General features: G+C 39.5%; 2 protein-coding genes across 3 annotated transcripts; one reads left to right on the forward strand and one right to left on the reverse strand.

Moving 5' to 3' along the window:
* Nucleotides 1–6,163: 6,163 nt before the first annotated feature.
* Nucleotides 6,164–6,982, forward strand: LOC109432865 (general odorant-binding protein 45). Its single transcript, XM_019709213.2, has one exon. It carries the CDS (start codon nt 6,164–6,166, stop codon nt 6,980–6,982), a length of 819 nt encoding a protein of 272 aa, XP_019564758.2.
* A 6,895-nt stretch (nt 6,983–13,877) lies between these two features.
* LOC109401390 (probable splicing factor, arginine/serine-rich 6) lies at nt 13,878–22,680 on the reverse strand. 2 transcript variants are annotated; one of them, XM_029856511.2, is made up of 3 exons: nt 22,525–22,680; nt 21,996–22,411; nt 13,878–14,770 (listed from the first exon to the last, which is right to left on the reverse strand). In XM_029856511.2, exons 2-3 carry the CDS (start codon nt 22,400–22,402, stop codon nt 14,485–14,487), a joined length of 693 nt encoding a protein of 230 aa, XP_029712371.2. In that variant the 5' UTR covers nt 22,403–22,411; nt 22,525–22,680; the 3' UTR covers nt 13,878–14,484. The 2 variants fall into 2 exon arrangements, with proteins under 2 accessions (XP_029712371.2, XP_029712365.2); XM_029856505.2 differs by having other exon boundaries at nt 22,488–22,679.
* Between the last annotated feature and the right edge of the window lie 461 nt (nt 22,681–23,141).

Raw genomic sequence — 23,141 nt, forward strand, 5'->3', positions numbered from 1 at the left:
GGAGCACCTAAATGACTTCAAGTTGGCTGATGACGTTGCTCTCCTAGCTCAAAGGCGCTCTGATATACAGAGCAAGCTCGATGATCTTGCCAATCGCTCCTCAGCGGCAGGTCAACAAGACTAAATCGTTGGATGTAAACACGGTCAACCGTTCCAGCTTTACGGTAGCTGGGCAATCAGTGGAGAATGCTGAAAGCTTCCAATATCTTGTTAGCCAAATGGCGGCCGATGTCGGCACCAAGATTTACATAGGTGCACGGATCCAGAAGGCGAGGGCTGCTTTTGCGAGTTTAAGAAATGTATGGAAAAACAACCAGATCAGTCGACGCACCGAAATCCAAATTTTCAACTCGAACGTGAAATCTGTGCTGCTATACGCCAGTGAAACCTGGTGTGCACCAGCGGAGAAAACGTAACGGCTGCAGGTCTGTAACCGTTCGGTTCCAATATTTACTTGTTGGCTCCACCACCAATCGTTTTGCCCAATTTTCCCCTACTAAAAATTTACGTAATGGAACATACACACTCATTTGATGCAAAACACGAATGAGTGCGTGTTCCGCTTTCACATCGTACAAGGTGGATGAGTGCAGATTCAATTCGAGCAGTTTGAGCTCGGGGGAAAAACAGCCCTGTTCAAATTGAAATCGCCCACAGATGGTGCTACAATGCAAAAGGATGGACAAGCATAAAATTGTAACATGAATGCCATATTGGAATATTATGTTTAATGGCATGTTATAAAAGATGGGGGCTTGGATGATTTTAGCCTCTTTTCTATTTGTGATCCTCAAAAGGAATTGTCAGTGCGCGCGTGTCTTAGATGTTAATTGTTGAGGTCAGTTAAATCCTCATTTTTGTGTGAATTTTCTTATACCGTCAAATGGGGTAACTTGCAACACTTTTCGACTTTGAAGCAATATCATTGAAAATCTAAACATATGAAACATACTGTAAAGCATCGTGTACACTAATTACCACGAGTAGAATACTATGCAGCAATTGATTTACCAAAATACGTTGCCACCTAATCAGGAGGTGCAAAATATATGCTTGTTGCAAGTTACCCCATCTGTGGGGTAACTTGCAACACATGGCATGAAGCTTAGTTAGCTACCATTAAACTGCTCTTACATTCTAGTTCTTGTTCATATTATAAGTTTTTGATGTAAAGCGTGGAAAATGCTTTGAAAAGATGTACACTAACCAACTGATAAATGATTTTTTCATTAAAGGGTTGATAGTTATTATAAGCGAGGATATATGGTTTCACAGCAGGTTTTACGTCACAAATATTACATATATGTAGAGCTCATGACTCAGCACTAGTTACAAAATGTCAACAATGCTTAATGAAATTAGCTGAAAAGGTTAAGTTATTCATCTTTAGGTAATTTTCAGTTCGAAGTAGTGTATGGCTACTTTAGCTAAAATAACATGATTTAAACACCCATTCAACTTTCTAAATATTAAATTTAGGCATTCTAGTGCAATAATTTACCCTTTTAAAATCAGAATGGATGTTGGTGATTGTTTTAAGGTCGTCCATAAACTAAATTAAACTTTAATCAAGGTGAAACATGATAAAATTTCAAAATATGGAAGTCCTTATCTTTGTTTGAAGGTTACGTACAAAAAAAAAGATAAATTTAAGTCGACATTTGAAAATGAGCACGATACGTAAATATTGAATGATCCATTTCAATTATTTCTACTTGAAATATAGTGAAATGAAAATAAATTATAGAAAGTTTTGTTAATTTCAACTGTTGCAAGTTACCCCATAGTGGTTGTCGCATATGATAATGATTTTTTACATTACTTAGTCAATAACTTTATCAAATTTTTATCGTTTAGCTAAGCTTACTATAAGGTACCCTAACTGCAAGAAAGGTCATCAGACTTATCGCAATTACCATAGGAGAGAGGTAAAGCACGATTTTCATACTTGTTTTTATGGCATAAAATGAGCAAATCGTTTTAACAGTGTAGCCAAACAATAAACAAAGAAACAAAATTATTTTTTCCACTAAAACGATCTTCGGTACACATAATTTTGATAACCGAAATGATGGAGCATACTAGCTTTCATTATTATGTAAAAATAGTTCACATTTAATGTATGTCATCGTGTTGCAAGTTACACCGCTGTTGCAAGTAACCCCGTTTGACGGTAATTTTAGTGTTGTTTCTTTAATCTAGGATCTTATGTGTTAGTAGTAAAACGAAAACGAGAAAAGTTAAAATCAACAAGAATATTTAAAATGTGATAAAGTCAAGTTTAAAAACGGTTAGTTAATGGACTATTAAATTACAACCTACAACTAATATATACAGTTAAATTTAGATAAAACCTATATGAGTACACGAACACAGAAAACTACGAAGACAAACAAGTTAGAATAGCATGAGCATGAGCATGAGCATTGGTGACCGTACACTTCGTAGTTGCTATTCCGTGATTGACCAGAGCTAGCGGAATTGCACAGAGAACCAATAGATGGGGCTTGGGGTTAGCACAGCATCCTCAATGTACACGTTCCGAGAACTCAAGCTTTAATGGGTCAATAACGGCGCCGGCCACGTCCTTACGGTCAACCGGGGAAGGGAAGGAATGTTAGTTTGACAACCGTTGCTACTAGAGGTTGTATGTACTACTGGACCCTCCACAGTTGTCACGGGAAGGAGTTTTTGTTAGTAGGGAATGATTGTCAGTCACATCACTCTGGATTCACTTTGGTAAGTGATGTCATCGATGAAACCATGAACATACACAAAACACATACACAGAATTGTGTCACCTCACAGTTTGGAAGAACGGTGAGACCTTGAAAAATCTTTGTAGAAATCCAGAGGATTTCTTGCGGAACGAGAGAGATCTTGCGTCACCTCGCAATCAGGAGGACTGGTGAACCACAATACATGTAAAGTGCTCGGAATACTGAGACGAAATAATGTGCCGACACCAACAGTGACGGACCGCACAAACTAAGAAATGCTTGGAGGCTTGTAAAATATAGGGAAGTTAAAAAAGTATGAATACCAAGAAATTGGGCCGACACCTTGGCCGACACTTCACGAACTCTACTTAGTGCTAATAAACAAATACACGAGCAGTGGGTATAAAAAATATACGCAAACAGAAACATGACAAAAAAGAAAAAAAAACAAACTAAATATAATAACCTGTCAAACTGTTCAGAGGTAAACATTCAAGTTAATTGCGGAAGAGTTAATTTACAAGATGCATTCCCAGAAAAAAAAAAATAAGTCGGCACTCACGGTGACTAACTATACAAATTCGTTGAAAGAATATTTAGGAGATACATGCACACACATAATAAAAAGACGTGAATGATCGACTATGGTGGATCAATAGAAAAAAGAAAAACAAAGTACACAAACAGGAAATAAACAACAAGGAACAAACTCACCGGATAGACTTGTTCAGCTTCTTCTTCGTGTTCTGTGCTGACTGCAGTACTCCAGAAGGCCCCTCCAGGCCATTTTGAATGTTCACTTGTTTAAGCCACTCGCTCGGTCACCGAATCCAGAACGAAAGTTGAACTAGCTTGGCCACCGCTTGCTGCTACTCAATCGGGACGCGGCAAAACGACTCTACGAAGACAAACAAGTTGGAATAACAGAAAAAGGTAATTATTAGTTATACAAAAGTGAAAAGTGAGGTTAGGTTCAGTGGCGTCACTAGGGTACTAATCCGTGGTGGTTAGGTCCATGTTACGGGCCTTTTTCTGCTTGTGTTTTTTCCCCGAGTTTCCACCAGGCTCATAACCTATGTGAAGAGATGTCCGGAAGATTCTGCGTGCCAAAACTTGGACTCGCCACGAGTTGTTTCCACGCTGTGCCCAGCGAAGAGTGTGTGTGTGTGCAGTTCCTCCGCCGCCATTGTCCATAGCCGAAAACGACGATTTTCACCTGGCCGGCTCCCCGGCTCTCCCGTCAGAAAGCGACGATCTTCACCTGGCCGGCTCCCCGGCTCTCCCGACAGAAAGAGACGATATTCATCTGGCCGGCTCCCCGGCTCCCTCGACATCGTAGAGGTCGCTACTCGTGTTAGTAGTCGACCGATAAACCCCTTTCGAGCCCACATCAACCGATTGCCACCGGTTCGATCACCATGATCATGATCCGGATCCGTAGTGAGCAAGTACCACCAGTTCAGCATGCACGTATGTACCCTAAATCTGTGACGTCACCAATAAAACCATTGTAAATAGAAGTTGCCTCAGGAGTAGTCCTTATAGGAAAGAGCAACCCTGATTTGTAAGATTTTTCACCTCCTTTGTTACGTTTTCCGGGTTCACAAAGGAACCTCCAGGCCTCGCCTTTCGTGGATCACTGTGTGTTGTATAGACCCCCCCCCCTTTTTATACTGGTCAATTCTGAGCCTGTACACCTCTGTCGGCAATATTTTTGTAATTTGCTCCTGCTTAGATTGGTCATTCATCGCTTTGTATATGGGTGTGTTAGAAATGCCTTCAACGACCCTGAAGATCCCTATCCCATGAGCTTCCGAGTTACAGGTCTTCATCAATAGATGCCTGCGGTATATAATTCGTGCATGGTGGCCTCACAATTGGATCTCCAACGTGGAGCTCCATCGTCGATGTCTTAAAAAGCCGATAGCGACAGAAATTCGGGAGCGAAAGTGGAGGTGGGTCAGCCATACTCTACGCAGGGGCGGAAACGAAATCTGCAAAAAAGCGTTAGACTGGAACCCAGCATGACATCGCAGCAGAGGCAGACCCAGAGGCCCATGGCGGCGCAGCCTCAATAACGAAATCAAGCAAGTCGACAGAAATTCGACCTGGCCACAGGTCAAGGCGATGTCTGGCAATCTCTCAAGATGGAGATCTTTCAATTCGGCCCTCTGCACCACCGTGCGTGCCCTGGACTGAAAGTAAGTAGTACACAGATCGAAAAAAGTGTGTAAATTTCTGTGACATATGATGCACATAATTGGAGCGTGGGATATCACAGAAGTTTACGTGACATATAATGTAAAAGTCATAAAATATCATGTAAACTTCCATTATATGTCATGTAATTCAGCATGACTCTGAGTGTTTACATGACATATAAGACAAATTTACATGATATATCATGTAAACTATCATAACACTAAGTTTACATGACTAAAATGAAGTTTACATTACGTGTAAATCTCATTATTTTTATCTGTGTAGTAGTTACGATAGATGGGGACACTTTCAAGGTGATGGAGGACTTCGTCTATCGCGGATCCTTAGTAACGGAAGGAAACAACTTCAACTGTGGAATACGAAGGCGCATCATCAGTGGAAGTCGGGCCTTCTAACTTAGTACTACTAAGTAGTACTAAGGGCTCCACAAGAACTTGCGATCGAAAATGATTCAACCGCGCACCAAATGCACCATACCGGTGGTTCTCTACGAACATGGGACTTAGACTACACTCGAGGGGGACATGCAAGCACTCGAAGTATTCGAGCATCGGGTGCTTGGGTCTATCTTTGGCGGAAGGATGAATCACGAGCTTGCAGCAGAATACGGCGAACCTATCCGGCGGAAGAAGGCTGGAAGGATACGATGGGCAGGACATGTTGTGAGAATGCCGGACAGAAACCCTGCAGAACCGGCGTTCGCAAGAGATTCGGACGGTATAAGAAAAAAAATGGAGGGCGGATCTGGTAGAAAGAGATCTGGCGAGCGTTGAGCGTGACCGAGGTTTGAGATTGACAGCCACGAACCGTGTACCTACTGTGGCGTAATATTGTTAATTCAGCTTTACCTTGAATTTCATGTTATACTAAATAAATGAATGAATGTATTGAGCTTAGCAACACCAACTCTCACGATGGCAATTCCAGACTGGGCCTTCTTCACCAGAATCACGTAAAACGTACGTAAAGCGTGGGAACGCAGGTCTACGTGACTTTGTACGTAAATTAAAACTGGCAATGTTCAGTTTTTTTTTCTTCTTTATGGCGTAACATCCGCACTGAAACAGTTCCGCTTCTCAGCTCAACAGTTGTTAACTGAAAGCTTTCTTTGCCAGCTACCGACAGGGACTAAGTTTCACCCTTGACAGGGACGAGTCAAGAAGATTCTCATAACGAACAGCTTTTGGATCTACCGAAAATTAGAACCCAGACACGCCGCAATGAACTCCTTCCTTCTCACGTTAAGTTTAGTCGGTATATTATCGTTAACAGACACCGATGCGACCAGAACGCCTTCGTTGAAAACCATCGATCAAGCGGTCAGAGAATGTGGCATACTGTGGAATGTTTCGCCAGATTTTTTCGAAGACTTTGTCCGCACGGGAAGCGGAAACTCAACCGAGCTGAAGGAACTGGTAAGATGCGCGAGCATATGGTGCCGGTGGTGTAACGTATCGGCGCATGACGTAGTGTATGAAGTGCTACAGAACTACTTCAACCCCAGTCCAAATGATCAGTGCTTCCTCAATCGTACGGAAAGATGCATGAAAGCGGCATTGAAGGATTTGCCATACACAGCCGTTTTGGAACGAGCCTTTGTCAGCTTTTTGTGCTATTTCAATCAGTATGGAAACTTGAATCGATCCGTGCAATATATCCCATCAATGCCACCTCAGGAACAGCAGGTAGCGCTCGACACGCTAAGGATCCATAGTGTCCCTCGTGAGACGCTGAAAGACTTCAACGAAGGCGTTTTCCAGGAAGGAACCTTTGAGTGTTTACTGAGAACTTTGCTGGTAAGGCTTAATTTGTACAGCGACACAGAAGGACCCAACGTGAAGCGCTTGTATAACCAGGATGGAAACGAAGGTTATCTTACACCGGAAACCGCGGAATGTGTGGTAGAAGCTAGAAAGAGCTGTTTGGGCGACAGGTGTGAGTTGGCGCAAATTACGGTGAAAAACTGTCTACCTCAGGTGTATGATGAAACGGTGAATCTGATAAAGAATGCAGCTAAAATGTTATTACAGCAAATCTAACGTAATTATGTAATGGGGCACGTTCGGTGTAGTACTAGATTTGAGCTGAATTTTAGTATGATGAGAAGGTCAATTCTCCGTTTCTGCAATGAAATGGTGCAAAAAGTGTGGGTATTGCTTTTTTCACTGAAAATTTTCCTTGCTTCGCTGAACAACATGACGTTTTCTTCCAGCGAAGGCTTACGCGACACAGAAAATCGCTGAATTTCACACTAACACTGCAGAAAATCTGTCAACAATATCTCAATACACATGCATTTTCAGCGAAAAGATCTATTTGCGTGACAACAATCCACTCCCATGACTACCGGGCGGCCGCCGTCAAATATCAGGATTGCCAACTGTCCGGCGACTGCTGTCAGTTTTCTTTGTCGCCGAATCTGGCGCTGGGTCTTCGGCGCGGAAACCCAAAGGTGGGAATAAAATTTTGGGGCTTGCGCGCAATATTGCTTTTTTCACTGAAAATTTTCCTTGCTTCGCTGAACAACATGACGTTTTCTTCCAGCGAAGGCTTACGCGACACAGAAAATCGCTGAATTTCACACTAACACTGCAGAAAATCTGTCAACAATATCTCAATACACATGCATTTTCAGCGAAAAGATCTATTTGCGTGACAACAATCCACTCCCATGACTACCGGGCGGCCGCCGTCAAATATCAGGATTGCCAACTGTCCGGCGACTGCTGTCAGTTTTCTTTGTCGCCGAATCTGGCGCTGGGTCTTCGGCGCGGAAACCCAAAGGTGGGAATAAAATTTTGGGGCTTGCGCGCAATATTATGATTCCTTGCTTAATTTGATGCTGTTTGAGCAAAACTTTGGATAACTATGTTGTTTATGTGGCAAGAAATGGACAAAACAACAACACTGTTATCCAAAGTTTTGCTCAAAAAGCATCAAATTAGCAAGGAATCATAATACCTACGCTTTTTGCACCATTTCATTGCAGAAACGGAGAATTGTTCTTCTCAACATACTAAAATTCAGCTCATTACTACAAATCTAGTACGTCACCGATCTATCCTATTGCATGAGGTAGACTCTAAAGACCGTGCAATTTACGAGCCATTCCAATTTAGTTCAGGAATGCCTATCTAGAAGAATAAAATTGGAATAAAGATCAATAGTTGTTTTGTTTTTTTTTTCAATCAGCGAAAGTCTGAGCTCTGAGGTCACTCATATACGTTATGATGCAAAAGAAATCTATGGGAAAACGGATTCAATCAAATTTCATAAACTGGTAGTGTGCAGTAATCTAACACGACTAATCGAGGTGACGATGTATTGAATGATGCAAGTAGTTCGAGTATCAGAGTCCATTCTGCGAGATGATTAAGGTCCGTTTATACACCAGAAGAATCTCCACAAATGTAATCCACAGAGAGAAGGGTTCAGTGCCGGATTTAGGGGAGGGGGGGCGGTTCAGGTCACAGTGGTTGAACTCGCGAAAAACACGATCGTGGGCATTTTGAATGTGAAAATGTGAAATTAATATCACAGACAAACAGACGTAACTCTTAGAGGAAATTCATCAGAAACTTTTGCCCGGTGTCATTTTCATGAGCACACTGCCACCTGTTGGTAGAACCGCGCCCGACACTGTCGGCCATGATGAATTTCGATTTGACGTTTTGCTAACACGCACACTACTACACAAATTGCCTGTAATTTTCGTTCGCATCATTCAGCAACGTGTACACTAGCAAATGTCAAAGCGATCGAACACTAGCGCCTCTGGTGGAACAATCGCGCAAATCAAATGAAATTTGAATTGATCGTGAAATGCATGTGCCAAGCTGTTTCGAAGAGTGTTACGTCTGTTTGTCTGTGTTAATATAATGTGATGTTCTGCAAAGTTGTTACCGTCAAGGCGCCATTCACCGTGGGGGCTCCATTCATCGTGTGCCTTTGAATATTTTTTCATTATTTTCATATTATGATTGAATGATATGACAATTTCCCTTCAATTTCACCAATACAATGTTGTATTGGTGAAATTGCAGGGAAATTGTCATAACCATAATATGGAAATAATGAAAAAATATTCGAAGGCACACGGTGAATGGAGCCCCCACGGTGAATGGCGCCTTGACGGTACATATTTTTAGGAACAACTTTTAATAAGCAACGAAAACCATTTTGGCGACATCCATTCATTACGTAACGCTTAAATCGACATTTTTCGACCCCCCTTCCCCCCTCCGGAACGCTTTTTTGTATGAAAACCCGAAATTGTTGTATGGGCCGCAACGCTCGGCCATACTCCCCCCTCCCCCTAGAGCGTTACGTAATTTGTGGATAGCTTGGTCTTTATTTCAACTTTAATAAGTGAGGAAATGGCAATTTTAAAACACAATTTAAGCATCGAAGAGACAAAGAGCAACTAATCAGTTAACCTGTATAAGATAGCATTTTTATCCAACTTTTCATTATGCTTTGATTTTTTTACAACTTTTTGCCACTTTGCGAGATATTCCATTTTGAAAATGGTCATTTTACATAGGAAAACTAAAAAATCACGTAGAAACAATAACAATATGGCAACACTGTCTTCAGAAAAAAGATGCATAATGACATACTGAACATCAGAAGCCATGCAAACCTCATCCAAGAAAGATATAAAGGATTCAGTGGTTTTTCAATGTTTGAAGGGGTTGTTTATACTAAATTTATTATATATCGCTTATTTCTAAAGATAGAGCAAAAGTGTCATCGGCAACATTTTTCTGCATGATATTAACTACTACTTTGTCGAAGACACCATTTAGTTATCGTGGATTATGTAGAAAATTGATTTTTTTTATCTAACTTTTGAGTAAACATATCAAAAAACAAAACTTATCAAAAGTTGCACCTAAAAATATGTAACAACTTTGCAGAACATCACATTAGGGTAATTTTCCAATTGTTGCACGGCTAAATACTTGCCTATTGTTGCACACTTCATGTTATTCTTATGAGGTGTGCAACAATTGACGAATTTTAGCCGTGCAACAATTGGAAAATTACCCTATTATATTTTCACACTCAAAATGCCCACGTTCGTGTTTTTTGCGATTTCAACCACTGTGCAGGGGGGGCAGGGCCCCCACATTTCAGGGGCCCCATAAAATTTCACTTCGCGAACAAAAATGTGAAAAGGGTCGTTCAAATATGACACGTCCATCATTTAGGGGGGAGGGGGGGTCTGAGAAAGTGTGACACGTCATGTATAAGGTATTCAAAAAAGCGTGACAATGGGGGGAGGGGGGTCTAAAAATCCGGAAAAATGATGGACGTCATATTTGAATCGACCCAAACAGGAGAAAAAAAAGTTTTGCAAGAATCTTCTCTTGATTTTAGTTTTGTTATAAGAACTTCAAATTATTGTCTACTGGTAAGATTTTTGTGATATGCTGTGATTCTTTCGAGAAAGACTGCAACTATTTTTTCAGCTATTCATTAAATTTTAAATTTTGACTCCAAAACTTATTAATATATTTGTTCGAGCAATTGCTTAAGAAAACTTATCGGAAATCCTGAAGAAAATCTTCGACTGCTAGAAGAACTCCAAAACTCTACTCTTACAGAGTCAAAAAGTTTCTGCAAAATTTGTTTTTTTTTCTGTCTAGTTTTTAAAAACATGTTGAGAAAATTTCTACACATCTTGGAAGCATTGAGGGATTTTTTTTTGAAATTTAGAAATATGAAAAGTTGGAAATTAGAAATGGAACTTTTGAATTTGATTTTACTTAGACAGCTTACGACTTATTCATATCGGAGAACACCAAAACTGCTGTTTTTTTAAAGGAATATTAGCATGAATATAATCCTACTTTGGCATTAGGGTAATTTTTTACCCAAGCCGTACACTACACCAGCGAGCTGTTCCAAAGGGGTCGTCCATAAATAACGTAGCGTTTTGGGGGGGGGGGTGTTTATGATTTTGTGACGAAATGTGACGATACGGGGGTAGGGGTTTATGATATGCTACGTAGCTTTCTACTAAGCTTCTTGCAAAAAGTGTCATTATTTATCTTGTAAATCAAAAAATATATATCGCATGATCGATTTTTTTCCATGACATAAGGGAAAAGGTATTTGGAGTACATATCTCTAATTTTCTCGATCATAAATCTAGAGAACCTTTAAACTTATCTGGCTGAAAATATAACTTGATGCTTATATCCGCACAGCAATCATTGAGTTACATTTTCAGCCAGATTCGTTTGATGGCTCTCTAGATTTGTGCTCGAGAAAATTTGAGCTGTGTACTTCAAATACCTTGTCCTAAATGTAAAAAACAAATCATGGACATAAATGCCGGCTTCCTTTTATAAGACATGCAGCTATCGGACGCAACCACTGTATTTGAGAAAATGGTTTTAAAATCTTGCGTAAAGAATAATGAATGATGAAAGAATAAGGTGTATGAAATCAATTTCGCTCAAATTCTTCTCTCGACCAATAGTTTGCTGCTTGCTATAGGGCACTGGACGCCGCTAGCAAAGGAAACATTTTTGGCATTGGGAAAGTTTTTGGCATTATGGCATTATTCTAGGAGTTCCTTATATAGTTTCTACAGGACTTCCTCGAAGAATTCCTCCAACAATTTCTTACCAGCTTTGCAAGAAATTTCTTATGGTGTTCTTTATAGGTTTCCCCAACAGGAGAAGGCAGGGATGGGAACACTCACTTGCTATTTTTACAGCTCAGAAGCGTGCAATCAAAAAACGATGTATGAACGACTTTTGCCTTGTGGTTTTGTATAAAAGTTTGCCGGATAGAATAAGGCTCGCAAACGCATATTAAAGTCGTGACAGAGCTATGAAAGCGACTCTCCACGAGGTGAGTGTAATTTACATTCACCTCGTGGAGAGTTGTCTGTAATTCTCTCACGACTTCGATATGCGTGTGCGACCCTTACTATATTCGGCATACAAAACCACAACGCAAAAGTGGTTCATACATCGTTTTTTGATAGCACGTGTCTGAGCCAAGAAAACAGCAAGAAAGCGTAACTCTTTGCAAGTGAGTGTTTCCATCCTTGGGAGAAGGATAACTTTTTCACAGGAATTCCTACTGGGTTTCTCAGAAAAAGCTTCTGAAAGCATCCCAAAAGGATTTGGAGGAATCTCAAAAGGAATCTTTTTTTTTGTCTGTATTAACGAGATTTTTAACCCCAGGCTAGTTCATCTCGGGACCGACGTTTTACTTCCCTTCCGAAGGAAGAACCCACATTTTGTGAGTATGTCGGGAGTGGGATTCGATCCCATTAAGAAACTTCCAGAAGAATTTCAGAGGAAACTTTTGGAGGAATCTTGAAAGGAAATCGTAGAGAAATTCCAAAGTGAGAAGTTCCTGGAGCAATTCTAGGTGGATCTTTTGGAGAAATATTGAATAAACTCCTGGAAGAATCTCTTTTATTTTTAGTTATTTGTAGAGTCTCAGAAGAAAATCCTGGTTCAATTTCTGTAGGAAACACGGAAGAAATTATTGAAGAAATTTTGGAAAGAATTTCTGCAGGAATCCCAAAAATAACTTTTGAGAATCCCGGAAGATATCCAGATAGAACTCCTGGTAAAATCTAAGAAAGAAAATCCCGGAGGAATTCCAGGAGGAGTGAATGCAGGGATGCCGGAAAAAAATCCTGGAGGAGTACTGAAAAAAAACCTGGATAAATCCTAGGAGGACGTCCTCGAGGAATTCCGGAAGAAACTCCCAGAAGAATCCAGGAAGGAATTCCTGAAGGAATCAGAAGAAGGGTGTGACGAAATGCTACGAGGGGAAGAGGGTTATTAAAAATCGCCCAAAAAAGCTACGTCATTTATGCACACCCCGTAACGTGATGCAAAAGGAAGGTTAAAGCAGATTATTTTGATGAGCTTCAGCCCGATTTTTTTGAATTGATAGATTGGCTTTCTGAAATAAATAAGGAATAATCCATGGCGTGCTCTTGATAAATTCTATAGATTTCCTTGAGAAAATTTCAGAAGAAATTAGCATTAGCATTAAGCAAGTCGCACAAATTCGTAGGTGGTACTGGTACAGCCCTGGATCGCTGTTATAAGGGTTGCATCCTTCCTGTCCGTTACCAAAGCACAAATATTTGGGACTAATATCTGATTCTTAGACAAGACTGACGCAATCCTCCAACGATCGAGTGCTGTCCTGGCCACGCCCTTGCGACAGCTGATGAAAGTACATAGAGACCTCTACATTCTTTCAGGCCTAGGCGTCACGGGAATGTGGGTGTTAGTGGAAGGGTAAAGTTCAAAGGAAACGTTTGGTCAACGTTCCCTCTACGAGTGCAGAGTTTAATATCTACAAGCGTAATTGATGGATTTTTTTTACATTATTAATACGGTGTAACATCCTACAGGTCCATGGAGCATGGTTCTGCAGAGAAGTTATTTTCAAAGATGATTTAGTGCATCCAAGAACTTCTGCGAGTAAAGGCCTCAAGATCTATAAACAAAATCAATGGGTAATTGTTGCATTACTGATGCCGTGTAACATCATATAGGCATGGTTCTGTAGAGAACTATTATCCAAAAAAAATCTAAGAACTTCTGCTAGTAAAAACCTTAAGGTCTACAAGTACTAGAATGAAATGTTGTTACATAACTGATGCGGTGAAACATCCTACAGGTCCTTGGCGCATGGTTCCGTTAACGTGTTCTAGGTCATCCAGAACTTCCGCAAGTAAAGGCCTGAATCTACTAGCGTAATTTGAGAATATTTCAGAAGAAATTGACTAAAAATTTGCGTCTGGTGAGCATTCGACAAGAGTGGAAAGCGGCAACGTAGCAGCAAACCGAGTATTAAGATGTGTTTTTCAAATTGCGATGTTCAAATAAATGATGATGCAAGTAACTGATTTCGGATACTTTAATGAAATAACAACAAAACATGTAGCATTGACAAATCTCAGTTCAAATACTTTATTGATATTTTTTGCATTATAGAGTAAGTTCAAATTTATAAATAAAAAGCATACAAACAAAATTATGATACTGTTTTGTTGATGATTCTGTGGTTCTGGCAGAAGAAAGAATCGAGAAGACGTGGTTTTCTCATTATCTTGCTAAAAGGGTCAGATTTCTTTTTTTTTTTTTTGGATTGTAAGAGAACCAGCGTTAAATGCAAGGATACGATTTAATGATTCGTACAGAGAGCTTATTATACGCCATGATACTGGAACAGTCATATCTTATCTAGAGCATCGGACTTTTACATCAAATACCATCAATCTCAAATAGTTCGGTTCTCCTTACAACTGATTAATATTGTAAAACTTATCAATATGGAGTGATCAATGATGATACCTCTACTGCTACGGATTAAGTAAATCATAGTCTGATTACTTTCAAACCTTGTCAAAAGCGATCAATGGGACATCAATGTTTCAGTTTTAAATGTTTTAAAGAGTTTGTTTTTAACTTTTGCCTATGTTTCAATCTCGGTGGTGGTCTGGAACAATTGGCAACATCTGGCGTTGGCTCGGATGCAGATTTCATTCCTAATCGTGGCCATTGCGGCGGTGCGACCTGGAACGGGATCTTGTCGCCGAACGAGGTGTCCTTGAGCGACTACGGGAACGGCCCTTCGAAATGGACCGCCGGGGTGACTTGCTGTGGTCACGGCTCACAGAGCGATCGTTCCGGCCGGACTTCCTTGGCGTCTTGGACCGGGAACGGCGATCACGTTCGCGCTCGCGGTCGCGGTCACGGCTACGGCTGCGGCTGTTGGTCTTCGAGCGAGTGCGGAGCTCGCGGGAACGCGACCGAGGAGTACGGCTGCGGGATCTAGAGGGCGAGCGATGAAAAATGAAAGCACGTAATGTACGATGTGTAAACTGAGTTTTCTATTTGTGGCAAATAACACTCTTCATTTCTAGTTTTGGGTAGGTCTGAGTTTCATCCTTTGCTCTTATTTAGAAGGAGATTTTCATGATATCAAGTCAATGCTGAGAAACGTTATTTAAATGTTGAAGTCGCTTATTAAGCTAAGGTAATACCTAATTCCAATAAGCCCAGGAGCATTTGCGTCGTGTACTGAGTACACGAACCATTAAAAATGCACGCTTGTGGTGCACAGCGTAAATGAGGTGTCGCTGATAAGTGTTCGAAGACGCGTCTGTTATAGGGCTAATTTGTTACCAGAAATTTCTATACGAAGACGACAGGAAAACCCTTTAAGTAACGTTAACCCTTAAAGTAACGTGGAATACAGGCTTTCTGTGAGTTTTGTTTTTTCTAATTAGCATTTAACTAAGAATATTTTAGAAATTTTCAGGAATATAGAATAGCATTACTAATGGTCAAAAAAGGTAAAATTGCTAAACATACCTAATGAATAAGCTATACATTTAGAAGGAAAAATCTATGTACGAAAAAATGAAAGTTTAATTAAAAAAGCAATTCATTCAATAGAAATATCATTTCTCAGCAAAGACTTCTTTATATATTTGAGCCTTTTTTTCAGAAATCAAACAAAAATAGGTAAAATTTACTGCGCGAAAAGAAGTTGCTTTCAAGGCTTTAAGGTTTTCTTCCTAAAATCAACATCACACTCATTATCTAAGCCTGAAGGCAAATGTTGTACAAGATATCTCTCTAGAGCGATATGATAGGTTGATTTATCAATCTTGCACAACTAGCTTTTAGCAATATTTATCGTGAAATAACTACATGATGCTTTGTTGAGTAAGACGTTCAGCTAAATGCATCATTTCAATCAATAGATTCCATACGTATTTTTATACATGGCTTGCCTTTACAAAAAACTTGTATTATATCAGTTGGTAAAATCTCAATAAATAAACAAAAACTAAACAAAATCAACACTCACGGGAAGTTTCAGTAGAAAGACTCATGACGAAATGGTACTTGATGCTCTGTAGTAGACTTTTACACAGAAGACTTGTAGACTAACTAAGCAGGGGACGTATTCTAGGGTGAAGTACTCTGGCCTGCAACGCAAGTTGCAGTCAAGCAGATCTCGGTGCTTTCAGCGCAGACGAAGAAGCGGTTGCAACTCGGGCAAACATTGCGTTCGTCCCGTGACGACTCTAGCCGACTAGCCGAAGCTGAGGAGCTTTGAGAACGATGCTTTGCTACGCAGACAACGCGTGACATTGGGCTCGTCGCTGATTCTGCGATGATCTCGATGTCTCTCTAGCTACTCGTAGGGGACGGTTCGATGCGATGAATTTCCGATAACTGATTCAACGTGCTCAACGAGGGCGTCGATGCTTTGTTTAGGGGTATCCAACCGGAGGACGGCGCTATTCACGTTGAATCAATCAGGAAATTCGTCTCTCTGTCTCTCTTTCGATGCATCGCTCCCTACTCTAATGAAAATCAATTCCAGAATAAAAATCGGCTTTTCAGATTGGTTCAGAAAAAAAAAATATGCTTATTGACGGATGATGGCATTGCGAGGATTATAGGTATAGTAATTACCGTTTTGATATTAGGTCTTTCTTACACAGTTTACCAGTTAGCTATTGAGATTTTTGGGCATATTCTAACTGTTTGCCGTAGCAAATTCCGTTTATCGGTCTGGTATCAATGATCAGACAGAACACAGTTCTAGCGTAATATTTGAGAAATCTGTTATGATTGTCTACAATGCAAACCTTTATCTACACAATAACAAAAATATTTCGCGCATCCCCGAAATGTTCCCAGAGGGAACGTCCATAGCTTACGACGTTGTACGTAACATCACGTAATTCCAATCATTTTTTTTCGGTTTCTAATGCCGTTTACTCCAAATCAAATGGGGTGAACGGAATTAGAAACCGAAAACAAAGTGTTTGGAATTAGGTGATGTTACGGTATTGTATTTTAAACGGAAAACCGTTTCCCGGAATGCACCATTTGTTGAAAAACCATTTCCCCAAAGAAAAAAATGATGTTTGACAAACATCATTCTAATTATATTATTTTCAAAATAATAGGGTAAAGGCACAAGACTTGGCCACTGTTCTAGTCTTTGCCCCCTTCATAGGTATAAAATCCATTAACCCAAAACCCTTAAAATTTTCTCCCGTGATTACTCCCAGAACGACTCCCAGGAGAGGTCCCAATTTTTTCTCGAAATGTATTTGTATTTGTGTTGAAAATGGGCAATTTTTGCGTGATGTAATTTGTGGACGTTCCCAAGGCACTTCATGAGAAATATCAGCAATAGCTCCTGCAGAAATCCAAAAAGGCAAATCTTGAACAAATTTCAGGATAAACTCAGAAAAACTCATCCCAAAACCAACACCAAAAGGAATCTTTTGAGAGAAGTCCCAAGAGAAAATACGAAATAAATCTCAGGTGGTACTTAAACAAAAACACGAGAAATATTCCGGCTAAAACTCCTGTAGAAATTCAGGAGGGAGAAATTCTAGAAGAAATTTCGTGAAACTGTACTGAAGATATTGCAGTAGAAACATCAGAAAAAAATCCCGAGAAACTCTGAATGCAATGCCGGAAAAACCTGTAAACAGAATTTCTGAAAAGAAATTCTGTGGAATCCCCGCTCCAGGATAAATCGCTCGGAAGTCAGGAACCCTGGCAGATGTTCAAGGAAGAATCCGAGAAACAAATATTCAAATCTTGGAAAAATACCGGTAGAAATGTTGAAAAGTCTTTGTGAGGAGTTTAAGGTGTCATGATGCATCACTGAGTTTTCATACGAATCATTGACTTTTTGCTTTTCAATGATTGTTTGCCTCGCATTTTTGAAGTGATAAAAAAACAGATAATTCTGCACTAACGCAGCTGAAAATTATCATCACAATCACTGCGAGTGAGCATATAGGATGATACTTTTTCATACGAATATTCGATTTCGTGGCTGAGAATTATTACTTTGAAATTTTGAACCACATATCCAACATGGCTGCCGATGCTGATGAAAAAGAAAAAAAAGAAAAAAGAATACCAATAAAAATTGAGTGGCAAAATAGGATATGGGTCTCCAGTTATCCTAGTAGTTGAGGCTATGGATCGCCAATCCGGAGACGGCGGGTTCGATTCCCGTTCCGATCGGGAAAATTTTCTTAACTTTCTGGGCGTGGGCATAGTCTATCATTGTACTTGCCACACAATGTACAAATTCATGCAATGCCAGGCAAAGGAAGCCCTTCAATTAATAACTGTGGAAGTGCTCAAAAGAACACTAAGTTGAAGAGAGGCAGGTCAAGTTCCATTGCAAACGTCGAGCCATAAAGAAGAAGAAAAAGAAGGCAAAATATGAAAGGAGTCTTGTGAGAAATCCCGGGAGGCACTCCAAAGAGATATTTCTAAAGAAGTTCCAGTTGGAATTTCCTCCATCTAGGATTTTAAGTACTAGATTCATCCGCGTCCACATGGAATTTACAGTATCTTACCGGAATCGTCAGCTTTCCGAAAATATCTGCTAGATCTAGGAGCCCTCCTCTTATTCATCTAGCATGGTTCTCCAGATTCCTTCTTGATTTAGCTTGTCTAATCAAGAATAATCATCCGGGAAAATTTTCAACACCTTCACAGAAACACAATCTTCCAGTAAGAACTTTCAGTATTATGAAGAAAATATTCAGTTTGAAAGTTCTTATTACAAAAAAAAATTCAGTAAGCTCATGTTTGAAACAAGTAAACACTACATATTCAAAATCTTGTTCATTAATTCCAACAATGTAGTAAACTCTGCGGACTTATCTTCTGAGTAGATCTACAAGTTGAAAAGTGCGATACTTGTTTTTCATAAAATCCAATGGTTTATTTTAAATTTTCAGTTTTATATTTCCCTGAGTGTTCCAGGTTTTTCCCTGTTAAAAAAAATCCCTGGGGATTCCCGATCCCCAGTTTTTTAAAGGTAGTAGGGGATTTTTTTTTATTACCGAACAGGTTTGGGCCGAAGGGTCTCCGATTTTCATGAAAATTTTACCAGAGCTAGAGGTCGTGGATATTAGCGTGGTTCAAAAAATCGATTTTGCTCCACACCGCTTATTTGATTCGTAACCAGATGCTGAGCCTTCTCTCAAAATTTGAGCTGATTTGGTTGAAAGTTGAGAGTGCACAAGCTCTTCAAAGTTTGTATGAGAATTACTATGGGAAAACGACGTTTTTCAATCAATTGACCGTAGTATTTCGCCATGTGCTCTGCAGAGCGTTCATGATTAACAAAAAAATTAATCATGATTAATCATTGATGATTAAAATTCCAATTTTGGTGATTATTGATTATGATTAATGATTAATTTGATTTTTAGGATGATTAAAGATTATGATTAATGATTAAAGTTGGTTTTATCTATGATTATTGATTATGATTAATGATTAAAAATGGCTCATTGATTAAAAATCATGATTAATCATGATTAATCAATCACAGAAAAACTGGAAATGATTAAAATATATTTATTGTTTAACATGTTTTTGAAGTTCGAAAGTAAAAGGTAACTCTGTCTGGGAGTTTTTTGAAAAAAGGTTCATTAATTATATTATTTAGAACAGCATTTGAACCAATTTAAATTGGATCATATATTTTATATGGTGAATCATTTTTGGTGATGAATGATTAATGATTGATTAATATTTTTTCTTATGATTATGATTACTGATTAATGATTAGATTGCAAAAACAGTGTGATTAAGATTAATGATTAATGATTAAATGAGATGTTTTTGTGATTATGATTAATGATTTTGATTAATCTTAATCATTAATCATTAATCATGATTAAATTTATGATTAATCATTAACGCTCTGCCTAGAGTGTTAGTTGACCCTTGGTACTTCTAGTCTACTCATTTATTAGTTATCGATTTTTATCCAGAATGAAAATCTTTGATCATATTGTTACACTATTCGATGGGCAGCACTGCAATTTGCCTTGAAACATAGAAGCCATGATTTATGTGTGCTATCTTTGGTGCCATGTGCAGCAATGTTGCCTGCGCGGAAGCCGAACGATCACTGTTGTTTCTCCAGTTGGATAAAATTCGATAACTAATTAATGAGGCGTCCGATTTGAATGTGGCCTTCGGCAAAGTTGCAGCTGATAGAGTGGACTAGGAGTGCCAAGGGTCAACTAACACTCTAGGGCACTTGGGAAAACGCTACGGTCAATTGATTGAAAAACGTCGTTTTCCCATAGTAATTCCCATACAAACTTTAAAGGGCTTGTGCACTCTCAATTTTCAACCAAATCAGTTCAATTTTTGGGAGAATGCTTAGAAACTGGTTATGAATCGAATAAGCGGTGTGTAGCAAAAACGATTTTTTGAACCACGCTAGTGGATATAGGGGTAGGCGGGGCATAATGAGCAGGTGGGGCTTAATGAGCACCTTGCATTTTCACTGTAAATCTTCAAATTAACTAAACAAATTGCTTGATTGTAGCCTAATTATCTAAAATCCAATTGGTTGATGACAAAACATTAGTCAAAAAATCGGTTTACTTTGAAAAATTAATCAAAATGCGTAAAGTGATCTTGTACTGGAAAAATATTATAAGAATCAGGTGACCTAAAATAAGGTTTTGGGAATCAAAATCACAACTTAGAGGGCATCTATCAATTTTCTTGATATTTCCCTAGGCCAATGAAATGTATTTGTAGCACTTTACAACTAGTTGTATAATTATTTTGTTGAAAATATATACTTTTAAAGAGTTGGTAGTAGGGTGGGGCAAAACGAGCAACTGGTGAAAAAATAATGAAAATGGTAAACATCCTCAACAAACGAATTTTAATTTTGGTTTTCTCTGTTTTGATGCATATAGTAAGGTTTTGTCTGTAACTTTCAATTTATTAGCTTGAAAATTTCAGTATCTGTATATTATCACCGTTTAAAAATTTCTTAATAGAAGACTCCTTGGAACCCCACATTTCCCTACAATTGTAGGCTACAAATTAAAGCCCGTAATCCCTTCAAACTCGCATTGTTTATTGCCGGTATGCTTTATCATTGACAAGAATAGTCAATTAGCATTTGATTGTGTACAAAACTGGTATTGATCATCCTGCCCCACCTAGGGTGCTCATTATGCCCCACCCCCAAAACGCAACTCGCGATTTTATACGTTTTCAAAATCATAAAATTTTACAACATTTATAACTTTAATTTGAATTTCAACGATTAGCTTTTGTCAGTTAAGGTTCAAATGAGGAAACTGTGAAGAAAAGGAGGAAATCTTGTAAAAATTGCAGAATGAAATTCTTAGTGAATCTCAAAAACAACTCTTGAATGAATTCCAAGAAGCTGTATTGATTAAAACCCAGAGAATTCCAATTCCTTGTGAAAATCCTGAACGAATCCCTGAAGAAATACCAGAAGAAATTTAAAAGGCCCGGGTTTAACAGTGTTCCATCTGTCTTCCTGAAGAACAACATTGGGCATTTGCCGGAATCACTTCGCTTGATCTTTCAGCTCTCTCTGTCAATCAATGTTCAAAATGTTTTTTAATCATCCTGGACACTGGACTAGAAGTTCAAGAATTTTAATTTTCAAATTAAATTATTTTTACGTTGCACTTTACTATTAATAGTTAGTCGGAAAAACATATTTTGAAAACTCCCAGTATCACCTAACAAGAATATTAGAAGTAGGTATTCCGTCTTCAATTAGGTAATATCAACCTTCATTCAAATGTCATACAAAGAAATTGTTCTGCAGAATATGGCGTCTTTACCCTACGCCGTCAAGAAATTGAAATTGAAAAGATTTTCAGTCACCTATTATCGAGCTCAGCCATCTTTAGCCAAGTATTGCTGAATAGCTGCGAGTGCGGTGCCTCGAGGGACCTAAGTGTTTGGTACCGCATTACAAGTCTAGCTACTGGATCTTTAGCATAGAAACTGGGCTTCAGTTGTAAATCCTATTTCTACAAATCCCTTTTCAAATATTACGCTAGAACCAAAGAAGCGAAGATATCTCAAACGGAATAAACTTCATTAAACCTCTCCATTTACAACCGAAACTCGCAACGCCTTCCTAAGCATCATTTCGCTGCAATATACATTAATAAAAACAACTTTTCCAACTTACCTCCTGCGTCCTTTGCCCTTGCCCCTGCAGTCGCGAGCATAATGTCCTCTTCCGCCGCACTCATAGCAGCGATCGTCCGGATTGAACGCTCCGCGACCCCCCTTGCCGCGAGGTGGCCCTCCGCCGCCGCCACCACCACCTCCGCGGAATCCACGGCCGCCCTTCCCAGTGGACAACTCTACCCGCACGCGCCGACCGCAGACGGTCCTCCCATCAAGGCCACGGACCGAATCTTCGGCATCCCGGGCATCATCGAACTCCACGAAGGCGAATCCCGGCGGGTTCCGGGCCACCCAAACATTCCTCAGCGGGCCGTAGTAAGAGAATGCATCTTCGATTTCCTGCTTGCTGGCGTTGTTACCGAGCTCACCAACGTAAACCTTGGCGTCGTGTGGATAGCGAGACATTTTCTTTGACTGCGCGGAAGAAAAGAAAGATGGACTCCATGTTGGAAAAACTCCCAAAGCCGGAACGGAAAATCGAAAGACTTACCATCCTGCGCTATCCGCTATTATTTCAAGAATTTTACCTCTTTTCCAGAAGTACCAGCGGTCCGCGGATGCTGTGGTCCTATTTTTCACTAAAACTGAAGACAATTTCCTACGAAACTATCTTTTTGAACGGTTCCTTCCCCAATCAATCTGCTACCTCCGGGCAGAGAAAACGATGGAAAGAAAAAGCCTTGAAAAAATGCCGCGACGCATCACGCAGCTGCCCCCTCTATCTGTCATACTGACACATGAAATGTAACGCATCAGCTCATAACGCCTTGACAGGGTTGCCAGTACATTATTCAAAAACCAACACTCAGAATTAAAAACATTTTAAATTTAATAGTTCTGCACTTAGATTATGACCAGTTGCTTTTACACTTGAAAACTATGTGCAGCGCTGTTGAATCATTGTCGATTCAATCATGATAGAATTTATGTGCGTCGCTTTCGGTTTTCAATCGTTCAGCGTATGGGTTTTATTGGATCGAATAACAAAACCATTTTCAGGTGGGATTGGCTTCGAAACGTAAACAAATGCTTTTTTTTAATAATTTGCAACCGAGCTTACTTTATTCCATGAATAATACCAGATATTTGAGCTACTGTACACGAAAAGGGAGTGATCCCGTCGCGGACACCACCGTTCCATCAG

The sequence above is a fragment of the Aedes albopictus genome, chromosome 2 (assembly GCF_035046485.1).
Source record: "Aedes albopictus strain Foshan chromosome 2, AalbF5, whole genome shotgun sequence".
NCBI lineage: Eukaryota > Metazoa > Arthropoda > Insecta > Diptera > Culicidae > Aedes > Aedes albopictus.

Excerpts from the sequence above, each read along its gene's own strand:
- LOC109432865 (XM_019709213.2), top strand. The coding sequence starts at position 6,164 with ATGAACTCCTTCCTTCTCACGTTAAGTTTAGTCGGTATATTATCGTTA.
- LOC109401390 (XM_029856505.2), bottom strand. Across the intron at positions 14,771-21,995 it reads AAGGGCAAAGGACGCAGGAG|ATCCCGCAGCCGTACTCCTC; the intron begins GTAAGTTGGAAA and ends CTCGCCCTCTAG.